This window comes from Phragmites australis, chromosome 11 (genome assembly GCF_958298935.1).
Source record: "Phragmites australis chromosome 11, lpPhrAust1.1, whole genome shotgun sequence".
Taxonomy (NCBI): domain Eukaryota; kingdom Viridiplantae; phylum Streptophyta; class Magnoliopsida; order Poales; family Poaceae; genus Phragmites; species Phragmites australis.
Window position 1 is genome coordinate 5,250,813 of NC_084931.1, and position 16,863 is coordinate 5,267,675.

General features: G+C 46.7%; 2 protein-coding genes across 2 annotated transcripts; one reads left to right on the forward strand and one right to left on the reverse strand.

Moving 5' to 3' along the window:
• Positions 1–1,281: 1,281 nt before the first annotated feature.
• Positions 1,282–2,447, forward strand: LOC133883868 (stem 28 kDa glycoprotein-like). The gene is made up of 3 exons (XM_062323255.1): positions 1,282–1,736; positions 1,825–2,034; positions 2,114–2,447. Exons 1-3 carry the CDS (start codon positions 1,321–1,323, stop codon positions 2,286–2,288), a joined length of 801 nt encoding a protein of 266 aa, XP_062179239.1. The 5' UTR covers positions 1,282–1,320; the 3' UTR covers positions 2,289–2,447.
• A 9,906-nt stretch (positions 2,448–12,353) lies between these two features.
• On the reverse strand, positions 12,354–15,286 carry LOC133885694 (stem 28 kDa glycoprotein-like). Its single transcript, XM_062325430.1, has 2 exons — positions 14,778–15,286; positions 12,354–12,968 (listed from the first exon to the last, which is right to left on the reverse strand). The coding sequence occupies exons 1-2, from the start codon at positions 15,242–15,244 to the stop codon at positions 12,584–12,586; spliced, it is 852 nt and encodes a 283-aa protein (XP_062181414.1). The 5' UTR covers positions 15,245–15,286; the 3' UTR covers positions 12,354–12,583.
• Between the last annotated feature and the right edge of the window lie 1,577 nt (positions 15,287–16,863).

Below are 16,863 nucleotides of genomic sequence, written 5' to 3' on the forward strand. Positions count from 1 at the left end.
TTACCGATAAACGGGATTTTTAGATTTACAGAATTTTATCGGTGATAGATAAATTTTCAGTTAAAATTTAGAAAAAACGACGTCATTTCTTAAAAAATAACACCAATTATCTTCAAACTATTTAAAAAAAACACATAATAACATAGAACTAAGAGAGTATTATAGATTCAAAAGAAAAATACAAAACCCCTAAAAGTCACTTAGATTTTGACTTCACAAAAATTGTTTTTGTTGAAAAAACCCCAAAGGTTCAATTTTGTTGGAAAAACACCCCCAAAATTCAATTTTTTAAAAAAAATCACAAAAAATTCTAAAAAAACTAGCTATAATTCTAAGAACTTCTGTGATTTTTTTTTAAAAAATAATATCCTTTGCATCATATTTCATGGAGAGTAAGTTTGAAAAAAGAAAACGAAAAACATGTAGCTCATTTATTAATTCGAGTTAAATGCATAGTTAATTATTTACTAATTCAAAAATCATGAAACTAATTTTTTAGTCTTCTTACATGATCCTCTATCTTCTAAAAATACATGAAATCTTGAAGTAGTTATTGTAAAGTACAAGATTGAGTAAATGTGTTACAGATATATTAATTCATAACTAATCCATAACACCCCCAAAATTAGTGAAACCACTTTTATTAGTTTACTTAAACAATGATTTGTGTAGAAAAAATAATGGTAGACATGACAAAGTTAAAATAACATGAGTTAATAAATTAGCTGCACATTTTTCTTTTTTTTTCAAACTTCATCTCCATGAAATATGATGCAAAGGATATTATTTTTGAAAACAAAATTCACAAAAGGTCTTAGAATTGTCTCTAGTTTTTTTAGATTTGTTTTTTATTTTTTTAAATTTTTGAGAGTTTTTTCAACAAAGTCAAATTTTTAAAGGGTTTTTCAAAAAAAAACTTATAGAGAAAGTTAAAATCCAAGTGATTTTTGGGAGGTTTTTGTATTTTTTTTTCAAGATTTAAACATACAATAGTAGTGATATACTGGTGTTCCGCCAGACAAAAATTTTAAAAAAATAAAATTCCAAACAATAAAAAAAATTTATCAGATCCGATCGATAAAATAGAAATATCAAAAATATCATATAAATTTTTTCCAATCGCTGTGTACCATCACAGCCATCCAAATCAATGGCACTATGCCCACGTGATGCACGGCCTCTCCTGTCCGTCGCAGTGGGCCCCAGCAATCAACCCTTTCCCTTTCTCTAGCTTGCATTCTCTCTGGCTCCCTCTCACTGGCGCCTCTATTAATACAGCTCGAGCACACAAAGCACAGCAGGCAAGATCCAGTGGCGACGATGGCAGTGGCTAAACTCCTCGCCGCCGTCCTCCTCGCCCTCGCGGCTAGCTGCGGCGCGTGGGAGGTGAAGCTCGCGATCGAGGACGACGTGCCGTTGATCCACATGCTGCGGCCGCTGCTGGGGTCCGGCGGCCACCTGGGCCGGCGCGGCCGCGTGCCGTGCGACAGCTGGCGGTTCGCCGTGGAGACCAACACCCTGCGCGGCTGGCGGACGATCCCGGCGCGCTGCGAGAAGTACGTCGGCAACTACATGCTGGGCGGGCACTACCGGAGCGACTCACGGGCCGTCGTGGACGAGGCCGTCGCCTACGCCGAGGGCCTGAACCTCACCGGCGAGGGCAAGGAGGTGTGGGTGTTCGACGTCGACGAGACCACCCTGTCCAACCTCCCCTACTACGCCGAGCACGGCTTCGGGTACGTATGCGTGCGTCATGTCATGCATTCATGCCTCGTGTTTGTACGTACGTGACGCGTGATCGCGTACGCGGGCGTGGAAACGCAGGGCGGAGCCGTACAACTCGACGCTGTTCGGACAGTACGTGAAGGAGGCGAACGCGCCGGCGCTGCCGGAGTCGCTGCGGCTGTACAAGAGGCTGCAGTCTCTTGGCATCAAGCCGGTGATCCTGACGGGGCGGCGCGAGGACAAGCGGGAGGCCACGGCGAAGAACCTCGAGCTCGCGGGCTACGTCGGCTACGAGAAGCTCCTGCTCAAGTACGCACGCCCTCTGCATGCATTGGTGTTGCAGCTTGCAAGTGGTGTTCGTTGCTAACCGCAGCGCGCATGGATGCAGGCCGGTGGACGCGCGGGTGCCGTCGATGGAGTTCAAGTCCGGCGAGCGGAAGAAGCTGGAGGACGCCGGGTACGTCATTGTCGGCAACATCGGCGATCAGTGGACGGACATCCTCGGCGCGCCGGAGGGCGGCCGCACATTCAAGCTGCCCGACCCCATGTACTACGTCGGCTAGCTCTCTGTACGCTCTGTTTCCCACCCATGCATCGAGCAGCAGCACAGTGCTGCTCTTGCAATAATGTCTGCAAGCCTCCAATGTGCGTGCACAAACAAAGACGGTCACGCGTCAGTTATTCAAATAAAATAACTAAATTTTATCCTAAAAAAGCCAATAAAATGGTCAAATTATCTCAAGTTGAAAGTTGGAACACACTATTCTTGGTTCTATTGTTACACATACTGATACAGGGCGCAGGAATGCTTGATGTTTATGCAGGATGGCCATATAAAACCTATTTACAGTAAAAAAATAGTTCACGTAAGTATTGCAAAAATTATACACATGGACTAACTAAGTGGAAAAAAATTAACAACAGATGAGTTAGGGGAATATTTTGCAGGGCTCTACCTCCCATCTACGCATTAGATCTGGAGTTTGTAGATTAAAATAAAGTAAATTTTATAAAACTGTAACTATTTACTCTTAACTATCACAAAATTAAAACTTTTGGAAGCGAGTTTTACAAAAATTGAAGTACTTGTGCCCCTATAACACAAAACTATATTTTTTACATAAAATTATAACTATTTTGCGCAAAATAGTTGTAACTTTCTGAAACTATTTTTGTGTAGTTTTGTGAAAAAAAAAATAGTTTTATGTTATTAAGGACACAAGTATTTGTAGTTTTGTGAAACTCGTTCTAAAGGTTGTAGTTTTGTGATAGTTAGATGTAAATAGTTATAGTTTTATAAAATTTACTAATTGAAATAAAATGGTTTGTCTTTATGTTTAGTTTAAAGTGGAAACAAAATATCTCATCTAAACACGCTTGGTGTACCCTCTGTTCAAGTCCGTGAAGCTACATATACTTAGCTCTAAAAGTTCTCAAGTTAAAATTCTGCCAAACAAATCATAATTTACAAGAGCATTTTTATCATCTTTAGAAGGTACTAAGAATTATAACTAGGAAGATACCAAATTTACCTAAGTACCAAATTTCGGTACCTTTGATGGTACCTCGTGCTACCTCCCATGAACAGTAAAACGCTCAATTTCCAAGATTACTTCCTCTGCATTCGATGAGCAATACGCACCCGCACCTGTGGGGTTGTGCAGCCTGCAATGTACTCAATTTTGCTCTGCTTCTGCATATGCCAAGATGCAGAGTCTACCGCAGAAGAAAGTGTCACGCATTGGTCAAAAGCTAAGGCCAAGGGTTGCATATGGTTTTATCTTGAGACCTCAGTTTTCCTCACCTACGGCGGATGTCACTCAATGGTGCTCTGAGATTCGCGCTTGTGTTTTAGTCAAGAGCAATACCTCGGGTATATTGTTACTCTAAGTAAGGAGAGGATGCACGCTTACACTGATGATTGTAATAACAACCAGAATGCGTACATCTTTATGATGTAGAGGTTGGAAACTTGTTTCTATTATTAAAAAATTAGGGCCACCGGCTTAAATTGAGATTTGCGGTAAGGGGTGAGCGCGGAAAATCACTGAGGATAGATGGAGCACTCTGATAATAGGAACACACACATGAACATGTGGCAATGATTTTTTTTTACACTGACAACGCATGAGGAGGCGTTATTGTGGGCCCAAAACCGATGCAAAATATAGGTCTAAATACAGGTGGTAGTGGGTCGGGTCAGATCGGGCCCACGGGTTTAGACCCGGTAGGAGCGGGTTCAAATGTAAAAACCATCCTGTCGGTTGGGTCGGGACCCTAACCCGAGTCGGGTTCGGATCTAGGTTTAGTTTTTTAACCGAGGGTGCCTCACGGGCTCCAAAATCCCGAGGCACAATGCCACACCTATGGCCCATTTGTGGCTCCCAGCGCTTTCAGCCCACACTTGCGGCCTTATCTCATGCATCACACGCATGGACGCATGGTCACTCACATACATGGATACACCCACCCGGCCATAGGCCACCCCTCACAAACCCTAAGCCTAGGTGGTGGCGGCTACGCGAGGTGGTGGGTGGCGGGCGGTGTGCGGTGCGGTGATGGGTGATGGCTACGTGTGGAGACGGCGGCTACAACATGCGGTAGCGGTGGCTACGTGCAGACTGCGTAGCTTGGCAACAGCGCCCCCCAACCGGTTGCCGAGGTGCGCTTGGCCTCGCCTCCATTGCCGATGAGATTTATTGGGTTTCGGGTTGCCCTGTCGGGTCTCAGGTCCTGTCGAGGGTAATCCCTAACAGTGATTCCGGAGTATGTTGGACAGTGGGTGCGTGATTTTTGTTCGGAATGCGTATGTTGGATCTGGCTGTGTATGTGCAACTCAAGACACCGGGGTTTATCCAGGTTTAGGCCCCCCGGGTAATAGCCCTACATCCTGTGTATTCTTCTTGTTGTAGTCTAAGCCAGTTACAGATGATGTTCTTGCCTAACCTTCTACTTGTCGGGCCCAAAAATCTCTCCTCTCTACAAGCCTGGTACTCCTCCCTTTATATATCACAGGGAGAGAGGACTTACATGTGAGTTAAGATATAGACTCAAGTCTAGCTAGAGTTTCTCACCTAGGTCCATCATTACTAAGAGTAGACGTATCCCATTTTCTCTACGGCGCCACAGAGCATGTCCCATCGCTCCACCGCCTGCGTCATCCTGGTCGCTCGGACTGTCCCGTCCCCATGCACCGCCTGCGCACCTGCAAAAGAACTCGTACCACGCCTGTCAGGCCGTCCCGTAGTGATTAATGCTACGGGATGGGACACGGTAGCTCTGCACCGGCCATGCCTTGGATGACCAGAAAGAGGACCTGGGGAAGGAAAATACTCGAGTGAAAAGATATTTATCGTGATTTAGACTGTTTGGACACATACCTGCCCCACGGCTAGAGGAGGCTGGTCGCGGGGTTTGCTCCTGCGACCTAGGGACTGGTCACGGAGCTTGGTCAGAGAGCCCAGTAGCATGGTCGATGGCTGGTCCCGCGGGGTGGCCATGGTTTCGGACAAATATGGTATGCAGCATCTGCTGATATCTTACCGGAGTCGGTCTACCCGAGCGGAGACCCCACTATTCTTTACACCGACAATAGCCCCTAAACTCCTTCACGGATGCGGTAGACTGAGCAGTTTGTCAGATGATCGTGGCTGGACTCAGTCGAGCCACTTGGGCCCTATGCGAACATGAATTCATCCGGGGAGTGGTCAGCGATACGATCCACTTTTGTGGTCTAGCACAGAAAACTGCATCCCAAGGGGAGGTTAATCGTCCATAGAAAAAGGATAGTGGGAGAGAGAAATTAGGGAAGCGTGCGCAAGGGAGAGAATCGTGGGAGAGAGAAAAACTTTAATGGACATTGAATTTCGAGGGAATTTGGGTTCCCCAGATGGATCCTCGGGAGTTGGGGCGGCAGAGCCAAGTTGATCCTATAAATGGGAGGGCGGAAGGCCCCAGAAATCTCTCCGCCACCCGAGATCTATGTTAGAGACCTCCGCCTCCAACCTCCACCAGAGTCTTCCAAACAACCACCATTGCCCCCCCCCATGGCGTCACGCACCGGAAAGGAGGCCGACTTCCCCAAGTCCAAGTGCGCCGCCGCGAAGGTGAAGCAGATGTATGAGAATCAACTGCTTTCGCGTTGTCTGTCCTCCGGATACCACCCTATGGGAGATGTTCCTTCCCCCCGCCAAGGGGAGATCGTAATCTTCGCTTCACTTTTCTTGGCGGGTCTCGTTCCCTCCTTGATCGGGATTGACCAGCTGTGAACATGCCCTTTCTTCCATCACAAATGGGAAGTCTTTCGTTAAAGGATTTCTTGTGTAATTTAACGAGCTCGTTAACTATCCATCTATTTCTTTCCCGTGATTTCGATTCCAGAGTAATCAACACATGTCCTCATCGACAGCGTTGAAACGGCCGCCACTCTCGGCTGCGGCACGACCACCCTGCGCTACGCCGCCGCTATCGCCACAGCCGCCTCCCTGACGGCCCTCCGGCCTGATACCTCGGCGCCTCTGCTAGCGTTGGCTTTCCCCCTCGGTGTATCAACGATGGCTCCAAGCCCCACGGGCTCGGTCGAGGAGTCTGTTTTGACTCCTGACTTGCTCTCGTGGGTCGGCCATTTCCCGGCTGCCATCCGCAAGCTTGTTGAAGAGAAGGAGACGAGTAGATGCGCCAAGCTGGAGAAGCAGCTTGCTGAGACGTAGAGGAGGTGTGGCGAGTTCTCCCAAGATAAAGCCGCGCTAGCCGCTGAGCGCTCCCAGCTCAAGGAGGATGAGCGCACTACCCTCAACATTCTCCAGGAAGCCTTCGGAGCGCTGGAGGATCCACTGGGCAGCCTTGGGCTAGGGGTGATCGAGCCGAAAGATGGCCGTACTGCCCAAGCCTGGGCCTATGCCCTCTGGGTACTTGCGGAGCACCTCTCTGAGTTCCTTGCCACCCTAGCATTGAGGGGGGTGAAGGACATATCGCAGGCGGTGAGAGCAACCACGGAGTACATCTTTCGGTGCTACTGTAGCCGTGACCCTAACTTCAACCTGGACTTGGTCCGGGAAGGGGCCGCGGTTGCTTGTCCAGAAGCCGATGAGAGACTTTAGCGGGAGTGCCAGGGGACGGTAGACTACGTGATGTCCATCTTTTTGGTGGAGGCCGCCGAGGAGTAAAAAACTCGATTGTAACCTTTGTTATGTAACATTTTTTGAATGGAGCCCCCACACCTTTGTTTCTTGACAAGATTATGTCGTTGTGGTCGTAGAGTTCCTGGAGTGTTAGAGCCTTTCACTCAAACCGATCCGCCACCCACGCCGATTGGCCCCCCAACCCTCATCGAATCCCCGACCATATCTGTCGACCACCCTTCCAACCGACAATCCTTGGAGGTGGTGGCCAGATGTGTGCAGGGGTTTATGGCCGAGTGGGCGAGTACTTTGAGCGACCTTCAAGGTGCGTTGCACCGACCACTCGCACCGCGTGATGGTCCTAGGTTACACTAGTAGGGTTCGTTCGGCTGACACCGGTGTGGCTTGCGCTCTATTTTTTGACTAGCCTGTCGGGAGGAATTACTCTGGGCGAAGAGAGATCTGGAACAGGTGACTAGGTCGTACCCGAATCGAGCAGGGCGTCCACATAATGGCCACCCGAGGTCGACGGCACCGAGGGAGGCATTGCCTCCAAAGGTGTTGCCTCTGGTGTTCCATTTCTAAGCGGAGCATCCCTTCCGCTTCAGCTGAGACCGCAGCGGGTGTCCATGTGAGTCTTCTTCTCAAAGACTCTGACCAAGACAGGTTCGCAAGAAAAGGCTAGACGGGCCAGCCCATCGGCCAGGGAAGAAATCCTTGCGAGGGACGTGTGTAACTTCCCAGCTGATGGAGCATTGCTCTATCTTTCTCACTTCGGAGAGGTATGTCGTCATCGTTCGGTCCGAGCACTGAAGACCCCTTGGCGACAGGGTTTCACCTAGTAGCGAGTCCCTCATCGCTAGTAGGTGTTTCTCCCCACGTGGGTGACGCTCGTGTTCCGGTTAAGAGGCCCTCATACTCTGCTTCGCATTTAACAACCGAAAAAAATAGAATTGAACCATGTACCTGACGATGCATGGTCCTGTGTTTGCTCCTTCCTAGTCGGGGGGAAGCATGCTCCGCTTAGAGACTAGTACCGCGTTTGACCCTTTAAAATCCTACAAGGTAGAACAAGGATTCCCCCTTCCCGTGGGGAGTGGTCGTTACTCGTGCCCAAAGTTCGAGGTGTAGACCCTTCTGTTCGTCCTGGGGTTGAGCCTGCTCGGAGAAACGACACACGCGATTAGTTCCCCGATATTCTTTTATCAGATCGAATCATACCTGCCTGATGGTTTTAGTTCACATCACAGGGCTAAGGGTGGCAGTCCTTGTGCGGTGAGCGATCCTCCGAGTGGGGCTACCACCGAAGAAGCCCGTTCCTCCAGAGCTTGCGGTCCATCAGCTCTCCTTGGCGCCGGGAGCATGGATGCCTCAGCAGCCTCCCGGAGCCTTCGGATCCTGATCCGATATCCTGAGTTTGGGACATATCGGCTCCGTCTGGGTCGTACCCAACGAAGAACACCTTACAACAACTTGAATCTCGAACTTGGAAATGCACCCCTCCTACCTAGCGCGCCAAATGTCGAGGGTAATCCCTGACAGTGATTCCAGGGTATGTTGGATAGTGGGTGCGTGATCTTTGTTAGGAATGCATATGTTAGATCTGGCTGTGTATGTGCAACTCAAGACACCGGGGTTTATCCAGGTTCAGGCCCCCCTCCGGGTAATAGCCCTACATCCTATGTATTCTTCTTGTTGTGGTCTAAGCCAATTACAGATGATGTTCTTGTCCAGCCTTCTACTTGTTGGGCCCAAAAATCTCTCCTCTCTACAAGCCTGGTACTCCTCCCTTTATGTATCAGAGGGAGAGAGGACTTACATGTGAGTTAAGGCATAGACTCAGGTCTAGCTAGAGTTTCTCACCTAGGCCTATCATTACTAAGAGCAAACGTATCCCATTTACTCTATGGTGCCACAGAGCATGTCCCATCGCTCCATCGCCTGCGTCATCTCGGTCGCCTGGACTATCCTGTCCCATCCCCATGCACCGCCTGTGCACCTGCAAAAGAACTCCTGCCACGCCTGTCAGGCCGTCCCGTAGTGATTAATGCTACGGGATGGGACACGGTAGCTCTGCGCCGGCCATGCCTTGGATGACCAGAAAGAGGCTCTGGGGAAGGGAAATATTCAAGTGAAAATGTATTTATTGTGATTTAGACTATTTGGACACATACCTGCCCCGCGGCTAGAGGAGGCTAGTCGCGGGGTTTGCTCCTGTGACCCGGGGACTGGTCGCGGAGCTTGGTCGGAGAGCCCGGTCGGCTGGTCCCGCGGGGTGGCTATGGTTCCGGACAAATGTGGCATGAAGCATTTGCTGATATCTTACCGGAGTGGGTCCGCCAGCGAGGAGAACCTACTATTCTTTACACCGACAGGTCCCCACCAGGGCCAGAGGCGGGGTTGGTTTTGCACTGGGATTGATTTCGGAGCCGGATTAGATTTTGAATCGGATGCATTCTGGCTCTACTGACCCTAACCCAACCCGTTACCACCCATAGGTTCGAATTTTTTTTTTCACCCTGGACCGGAATAGGCTGCTTGCATTGGATGGGCTGGAAACACAAATTATTTACACCACTGGAAGGTCTATACTTTTTTTTTGCGGGGAAACAGAGAGAGCTTTATTACTTTGGAATAGGGATACAATCATCAGCAATTGCTGATAAAATACAATCGGGTGACTGGAATAACAAAACATTTGTACTCCTGTTTACCCGAGCATACTTCGCTAATGAATCTGCAGCCCTGTTTTGCTTCCGACCTATCTTCACGAGTAATAGCTCTCGGTCTCCTTGAGTCCTCCTCTTCAGGTCCTTGATGAGAAAACGTGCCTCCACACGGTCCAAGTCTGTACTTTGCATCGCTTGTAGTAGCATCGAACAATCAGTTTGTAATACCAGCCTCTGATTAGTGTGTTGCAGGGCGAGTTTGATCCCTTCTAGCGCAGCCTGAACTTCAGCCTCAAAAGCATCATTGTAGAAGGGCAAAAAACGCCATGTTGACAACAACACTTCCCCACCTGAATTTCTGATTATTACTCCTATCCCAGCTCTGCCATCTGCAAAAGAACCATCTATCGAGACAACCAATTGATCGATGCCCGGCCGAGGCCATCGATTTCTCACTGCGTTTACCTGCCTCATCTTCACCTAGGGATTCGAAACTATTCCACTTGGTCGCTTCCCCTTCAGAGGATCCCGCCCATCCTTTTGCCATATCATGAATAGCGTTTCAACATAGCTACTTAGATACCTCCTGGTAACTTCGATCGGTGGGATACGTTTGTCATGGGCACTATCATTTCGCAATTGCCAAATTCTCCATGTTAACAACAACACCTTACATCTCTGTTCCATTGAAATCATGCGCAAAATATCGAACATCCACTCCGGCCCAATATACACAATATCATCTATTTTCGGCAACTCCCACACTTCAGCCATTGCGTTCCAAAGAGCATACGAGTTGGGGCATATAATCATCGCATGAAAAGCATCCTCATCATTCATCCCGCAACGAGGACAACACCCCAACCGATCGATATGATGTTTCTTCATGTTCAACATTGTCGGTAGGCTATCAGTCAGCATTCTCCAGGCAAAGATCTTCATCTTTTGAGGCACCGGGGTCTGCCAAATGAGATTCCAGACCGGTCTATCACCCGTTGGCTGAGAACTCGAAGCTCCAACAAATCTTCTCTGAACCTGATTGTTTTGGATCTTCTCAGCTACTGCAAGGTGATAGGCGCTTTTGACAGAAAAAAACACATGACTTCTCCGGTTGCCATGCTATACAATCAGCATCCTTTCTTGGTGAGGTCTTGATCTTCAAAATCAGGTCTACATCTTCAGGTAAGAAATATTCCCTCACCAGGTTTTCCTTTCATTCACCATTCTCATCAAGGAAACTAGCAACCCGGGTGTATCTACAGCGGCCCTGGACAGAAATTGGCCGATGAGATGACCCCCGAGGGAGCCAAGGGTCTCTCCAAACTCTCACTATGCGCCCATTGCCAATCCTCCATATGATTCCCTTCTTTAGCAACTCCAGACCATATTCAAATCTTTTCCACACAGAAGAAGGATTACCCCTAAAAACTGTATCCATCAGATTTCCCCTCCTATAATACTTTGCCTTTAACAATCTTGCACACAAACTCCCCGGCCTCTCTACTAGCCTCCAAGCCTGCCGGGCTAGCAAAGCTTGATCGAAAAGGCGCATGTCCCGGAAGCCAAGACCACCATGGTTCTTTGGGAGGATCATTTTATCCCATGCAACTCAGTGCATCTTATACTTACCATTCTCCACACCCCACCAATAGCTTCTCACCATCTTCATTAAGTCATCACAGACAGAGAAGGGCAGTTTGAAAACACTCATCACATAGGTAGGCAAAGCTTGCGCCACTGATTTGATTAGCACCTCCTTGCCACCTTTGGAAATATACTTCTCTCCCCAATCAATCAATCTCTTACACATTTTTGCTCGGAGCGATTGAAATTTCCCTCTGTTCATTCTTCCTTCTGGGACATGAAGTCCTAAGTACCTTACCTCAAAACTAGCTTGTGTAACATTTAGCACTGACTTAACCTCTTGTTGCACTTCCTCCGGACATGAATCCCCGAATAACATAGAACATTTAGCCGGGTTTATAAGCTGACCCGTACTAGATGCATACCTTGTCAAAATATCTTGCACTATCTCTGCTTGATCCGGTGCAGCTCTGAAAAAGAGCAAGGTGTCATCCGCAAACAAGAGGTGTGACACCGCAGGAGAAGTAGGACATATTGTGACCGGGACCAAACCCCTCTCAGCCACTGCATCTTGGATCAAAGACGACAGAGAGTCGGCCACAAACAAGAATAGAAATGGGGACAAAGGGTCACCTTGCCGCAGTCCCCTAGTAGGCTTGAAACTTTGCAGTGGATGTCCATTGAACTTCACCGAATAACACTGGAAGGTCTATAAAAAAAAAAAATCCAATGCTCCCGAACAGGCCCTTAATGTGTCAAAAGACTTTAAAGATGACGCTCATGATCACTATTATTACTCATAACATGCATAGATCGTAGCTCGATCCACCTACTGGATCAAACACAGAAACACAACCCGATTATGGGCAATCTTCAACTATCCACCTCAGCTAGCTACAGGTGTGCTCACACTAGGTCACTTACAGATTTTAACACCATATTATAGGTGAATTCATATTAGATTTGGAGAGTACATTAGAGATAGTCCATCGCAGAGTTTTCTATTGTGTTATCTGTAGATGACATTGACGCTTCTTATAGCTAGTAGTTTACCATTTTGTTGGAGATGGTCTTAGAGACAACAGGGAAGAATTAAACTAAATGATGTGTGAAAATTCCTAGAGTGTGAAAAGGCTTGAAAGATGATGCTCATGATGTGCAAAAGGAGTCAAGGAGCCATAAGATCGTCCGTAATATACATACGTACTAGCTCGATGCATGCATCCATCCACTTGACCAAACAAGACAAGCAAGCTCATCCATCAACAATTATTATCCATTTAATCGTCAATAGCTCTCCAATACGTCTTATTGCCAATCTCAACGCAGAAACTAACCCGACACGATTAAGAGACGATAAGGAGCTAACCAAGCTCAGAAGATACTAAAAGCAGTTCATGACGAAAAAGGACCAATCGGACGGACGTATGGAACGAGGGAGAGCTGGGCAGCCGTTGGATCGATGGTAGGCGGCCTCTAGCACAATTAGCCGATGTAGTACAGGGGGTCGGGCAGCTTGAAGGTGCGCGCGCCCTCTGGCGCGCCGAGGATGTCGCTCCACTGGTCGCCGATGTTGCCGACGATGATGAAGCCGGCGTTCTGGAGCTTCTGGCGCTCGCCGGACTTGTAGGCGATGGCGGTGGCCTTGAACCCGATGGGCTTGAGCAGCAGCTTGTCCCAGCTGGCGTAGCCCTGGCGGCGGAGGTTCTTCACGGTGATGGCCCTCTGGTTCTCGGTGCGGCCCGTCAGGAACACCGGCTTGATGCCGAGCGCGATGAGCTTATAGAACAGCCGCTGCGTCTCCGGCAGCGCCGGCGCGCTCCCCTCCAGGACGTACTCGTTGAAGCTCGTCGCGTTGTACGGCCTCGTCCTGCCCATGTGTGGATGATCTTTCTCAATTAGTACCAAAAAAGATTATAATAATTAACACTACTGATCTCATTTTAGACCGTTTATTAAAATACTAGCACATGCATTATTAGTCGGTTAATCATCAGCCACTAATACCTTCAGTATAAATATGGGCAACGCACAGAGTCTTGTGGATTCTACGATAAGGTTGGTAGCCATTTGGCCAAGTAGACGAGTAATATATCTACTGCACAATGTTGACTGTCCTACTCCGATCTGGCATCACATCGACGTCCCCATTTAGAATCTCTTTTTGCGCGACATGCATGTGGCATTGTCCGACCCGAGTTTTTTTTCCGTTTAAGCATGCATGGGCCCATAATTACATAATTAATCACGGGAGCTGTATCTATCATTTTCTATTTATATTTGGTTAAAGACAAAGTGGGGTATGATTGAGTTATTTTTGTTTTTACGATGAGATGATCGTTTTTTTTGATGGATATGATGAGCTTTTTTTTTATTTGGTTGGAGGGATAAGAACAGATAAAATAAGAATCATCAACTAATTATATCCTTTTATTTTAAAATACTAATTATTAATAATACACTAATTAATGTGAACTAACGTGTATTAACGTTATTTTTGCCATAGTCATTACTAATTAACAATAAAATATGCTAGTTAACCCTAATCATACTCTAATTAGCTCATTAATTACTACTTATTAGTACATTAACACTTACAAACTCTAATATCATATAATATATATTAATTAGTAATATAACGTACTAATATCACTAATTATTTTACTAATAAATATAATTAGCAAATGTGGATGACTTTATCTTACTATTTTAGAGATATAACTTTATTCAGCATATTAAGATAATATGTTCTAGAAAGGATGATATCATCCGTGTTGACACCAAACCAAACACCAAAAAACACATATCATCCCTCCCATCTCATCCCATCGTATCCCTTAAACCAAACACACTCTAACCTAAACTTCTCCAGATCGAGTGAGCAGGCGAGGCACTGCTGCGACCAGTCCGCGCTGCTGGCCGACGCCATTCGCCGCCGCTACGTGCTCACCGACGCCCCATGTCCAGCTCGGTGCGCTTCCGGCCCTGCGCAGCACGACTTTCTTCGCGCCATCAACTACGACTCGCACGCATGCGAAGAAGAAACTTACGCCGTGAAGAGGAAACGTTGCTATTGTTCTACTTAAAAAATAGAGAAGGTTTCATCCCGTGCCTAGTTCCGTAAATCTGGACTCATGCATGCTTAAAAAATTCGGCCAACGAACAGAAGCTGCCCCTTTCCATCCTTGGGAGATGATGCAGAGCTATACTTTTTTTTATTCTCTTTTATAGAAGTTTTTTTTTTCTGTTCCCAGTTTTTCGGTGTGCTGCCTACTTTACTGACTAGGGAGCCAAGTTGTTATCATTTTATTTTATCACAAACCTTATGCAACATGGAAATTAATCAATGGATCCGTCTGTGTCAGTCTGTCAGATTGTATGGGTCTCTTCTTTTTTTAAAGAACCGGATCCTTTATCCCGGACCTACATTGAAGGTCTAAATTAAACGAGGGTGTGCGACACCCGGAAATAGAATCCGCGTGGGCGCTGCCACACACTCCGTGTGCGTTCGCAGTATAGGTCTCTTCTAACGAGAAACAATTTGGTTTCGATCCTATATATGTGTTTAAGTATGCCACAGTGTTTTCTAAACTAGTTAAGCTTAATTAGTAGCATCAGCTATGGCGTTATACGTGTCCTTAGTCGTTATACGTGCGCCGCATGTAACGTACGTACGTACCCAAAGCCGTGGGTGGCGTAGTAGGGGAGGTTGGAGAGGGACGTCTCGTCGATGTCGAACACCCACACCTCCTTGCCGTTGCCCGCGAGCTTCAGCCCCTCGGCGTAGGCGATGGCCTCGTCAACCACCACGCGCGAGTCCCGCCGGTAGTGGCCCCCGAGCATGTAGTGGCCGACGTAGCGCTCGCAGTAGGCCGGCACCATCCTCCAGTCGCGCTTGTTGTACGCCTCCACGGCCAGCCTCCAGCTGTCGCACGGCACGCCGGCGCGGCGCCACAGCTGCCCGCCGGAGCCCAGCACGGGCCGCAGCGCGTGGATCAGCGGCGCCGCCACGTCTTCCTCGAGGCGCTCCGCCGCCGCCTCCACGTCCCGCGCCGTCGGCATCCGGATGTTCAGCTCCCACGCGCTGCAGGAGCCGACGGCGGCCGCGAGAGCCACGAGAAGGACGACGAGCTTGGCCATCGCCATTGCCACACTGCTAGCTGGAACTGGATAATGTGTTGTGTTGAGCTTGCTCGATCGTGGTCTTTAATAGAGGGGTGCTAGGTCGAGGAACTGGTGGGGCCCGCGTGTCAGGGCAGCGCGTGGAGCACGTGGGACTGGCGCTGGGGCAAGTTTGGACTGTGGCGATGGTCCGAGCGATGCATACGTACGGCCTGGCCGGACGCAAGTGGGCGGTCAGGCGCCAATAGTGCGAGCCTGGCGTTTTGCACTGATCCTGACTGGCTTGATTTGTGCGATCAGTTGGCACCACACTTAATCATGCTCTTTTGACGTTTCCCCGATATGCGAATATGCCGTTACTACGTCAGAAAGCTTATTATCAACGAATTTTAAATCTTACCGTAAACGGTTATATGTTTTATTTACGTAAAAGTGTTTTTAATATTGATATTATCATATATAATTATAACTTTATCTGCAATAGATATACATAGACGAATTTTCTGTAAAACCGTATGTAAGTAGTAAGTGTCACATATAATTTTTGTAAAAAATTGTCTACCAGTAGTAAAAGTCACAAACGATTTTTATTGAAATCTGTCAGTATAAAGTGTCACAGACGGAGTTTTTTTAAAAACCGCCAATGTGACTCTTCCCCTATAAGCAATTTTATATCCTAGCTGCCCTTATTATATGGCACAATACTTCATAATTTATAAATTAAACAACATCACAAATATTATTTACATATCACACATAAATTAAACAACATCACAGACATTATTTACCTATCACACATTGACACATAGTTCAGAATTTCAACACATGCATTTACATATACAAAGGATAAGAATATCACACAGCATCACATATTGTTCATAACACATAAACCTAACTAGCTATACATAATCCCTAGCTATACGTCATTAGCGATACCGTCTTCCAAAAGGATAAGATGATTGACATCATTGGTGATGCCGTCTTACCAAATGATGAGATGCTTGATATCATTCAGTACTACAGAAAGAGTCATCCCTGCTACTATTGCATTGTCGGTTCAAAAATAATTGGCAGTGATAAAGTATTAATACTGGTTTTTACCAAAAACTACTAGTAGTAGTTCATTCAGCAAAAACTGATAGTGATAATCAAGTATCACTGCTGGTTCAATTAAAAAACACAGTGAATATCACTACCAGTTCTAGTTATGAACCGACACTAATAATAGAGGTATTACCACTGTTGGTTTGTTATATTAACCGATAGTGATAATAAAATGCAGCCTATCTTTGAAAATTCATAACTTTTCCATATAGAGTTAGATGGAGATAAATTTTATGTGAAAATTGTAGATCTACAATTTTGTAGTTTATAACTTTTTTATTTGAAGTAATATATATGCCAAAAAAATTGTCCAAATATTTATGCATGAAAAATCAAAAGAATAAATTACCCTAAAACCATAAACTAATACTGTAAAGTGAGATGGTAAGAAAGCTTTGCGCGAGAGGTGTGGTTGCGGTTCCACAGTCAAAAACTCTTCTTTTAACCTCAGAAACTAACTCTACAAAATTATCGAATGAAAAACCAAATACTAGACCACAAAGTAAATTGTCGAATCTAGTGTAACACTAGTAAGTAAG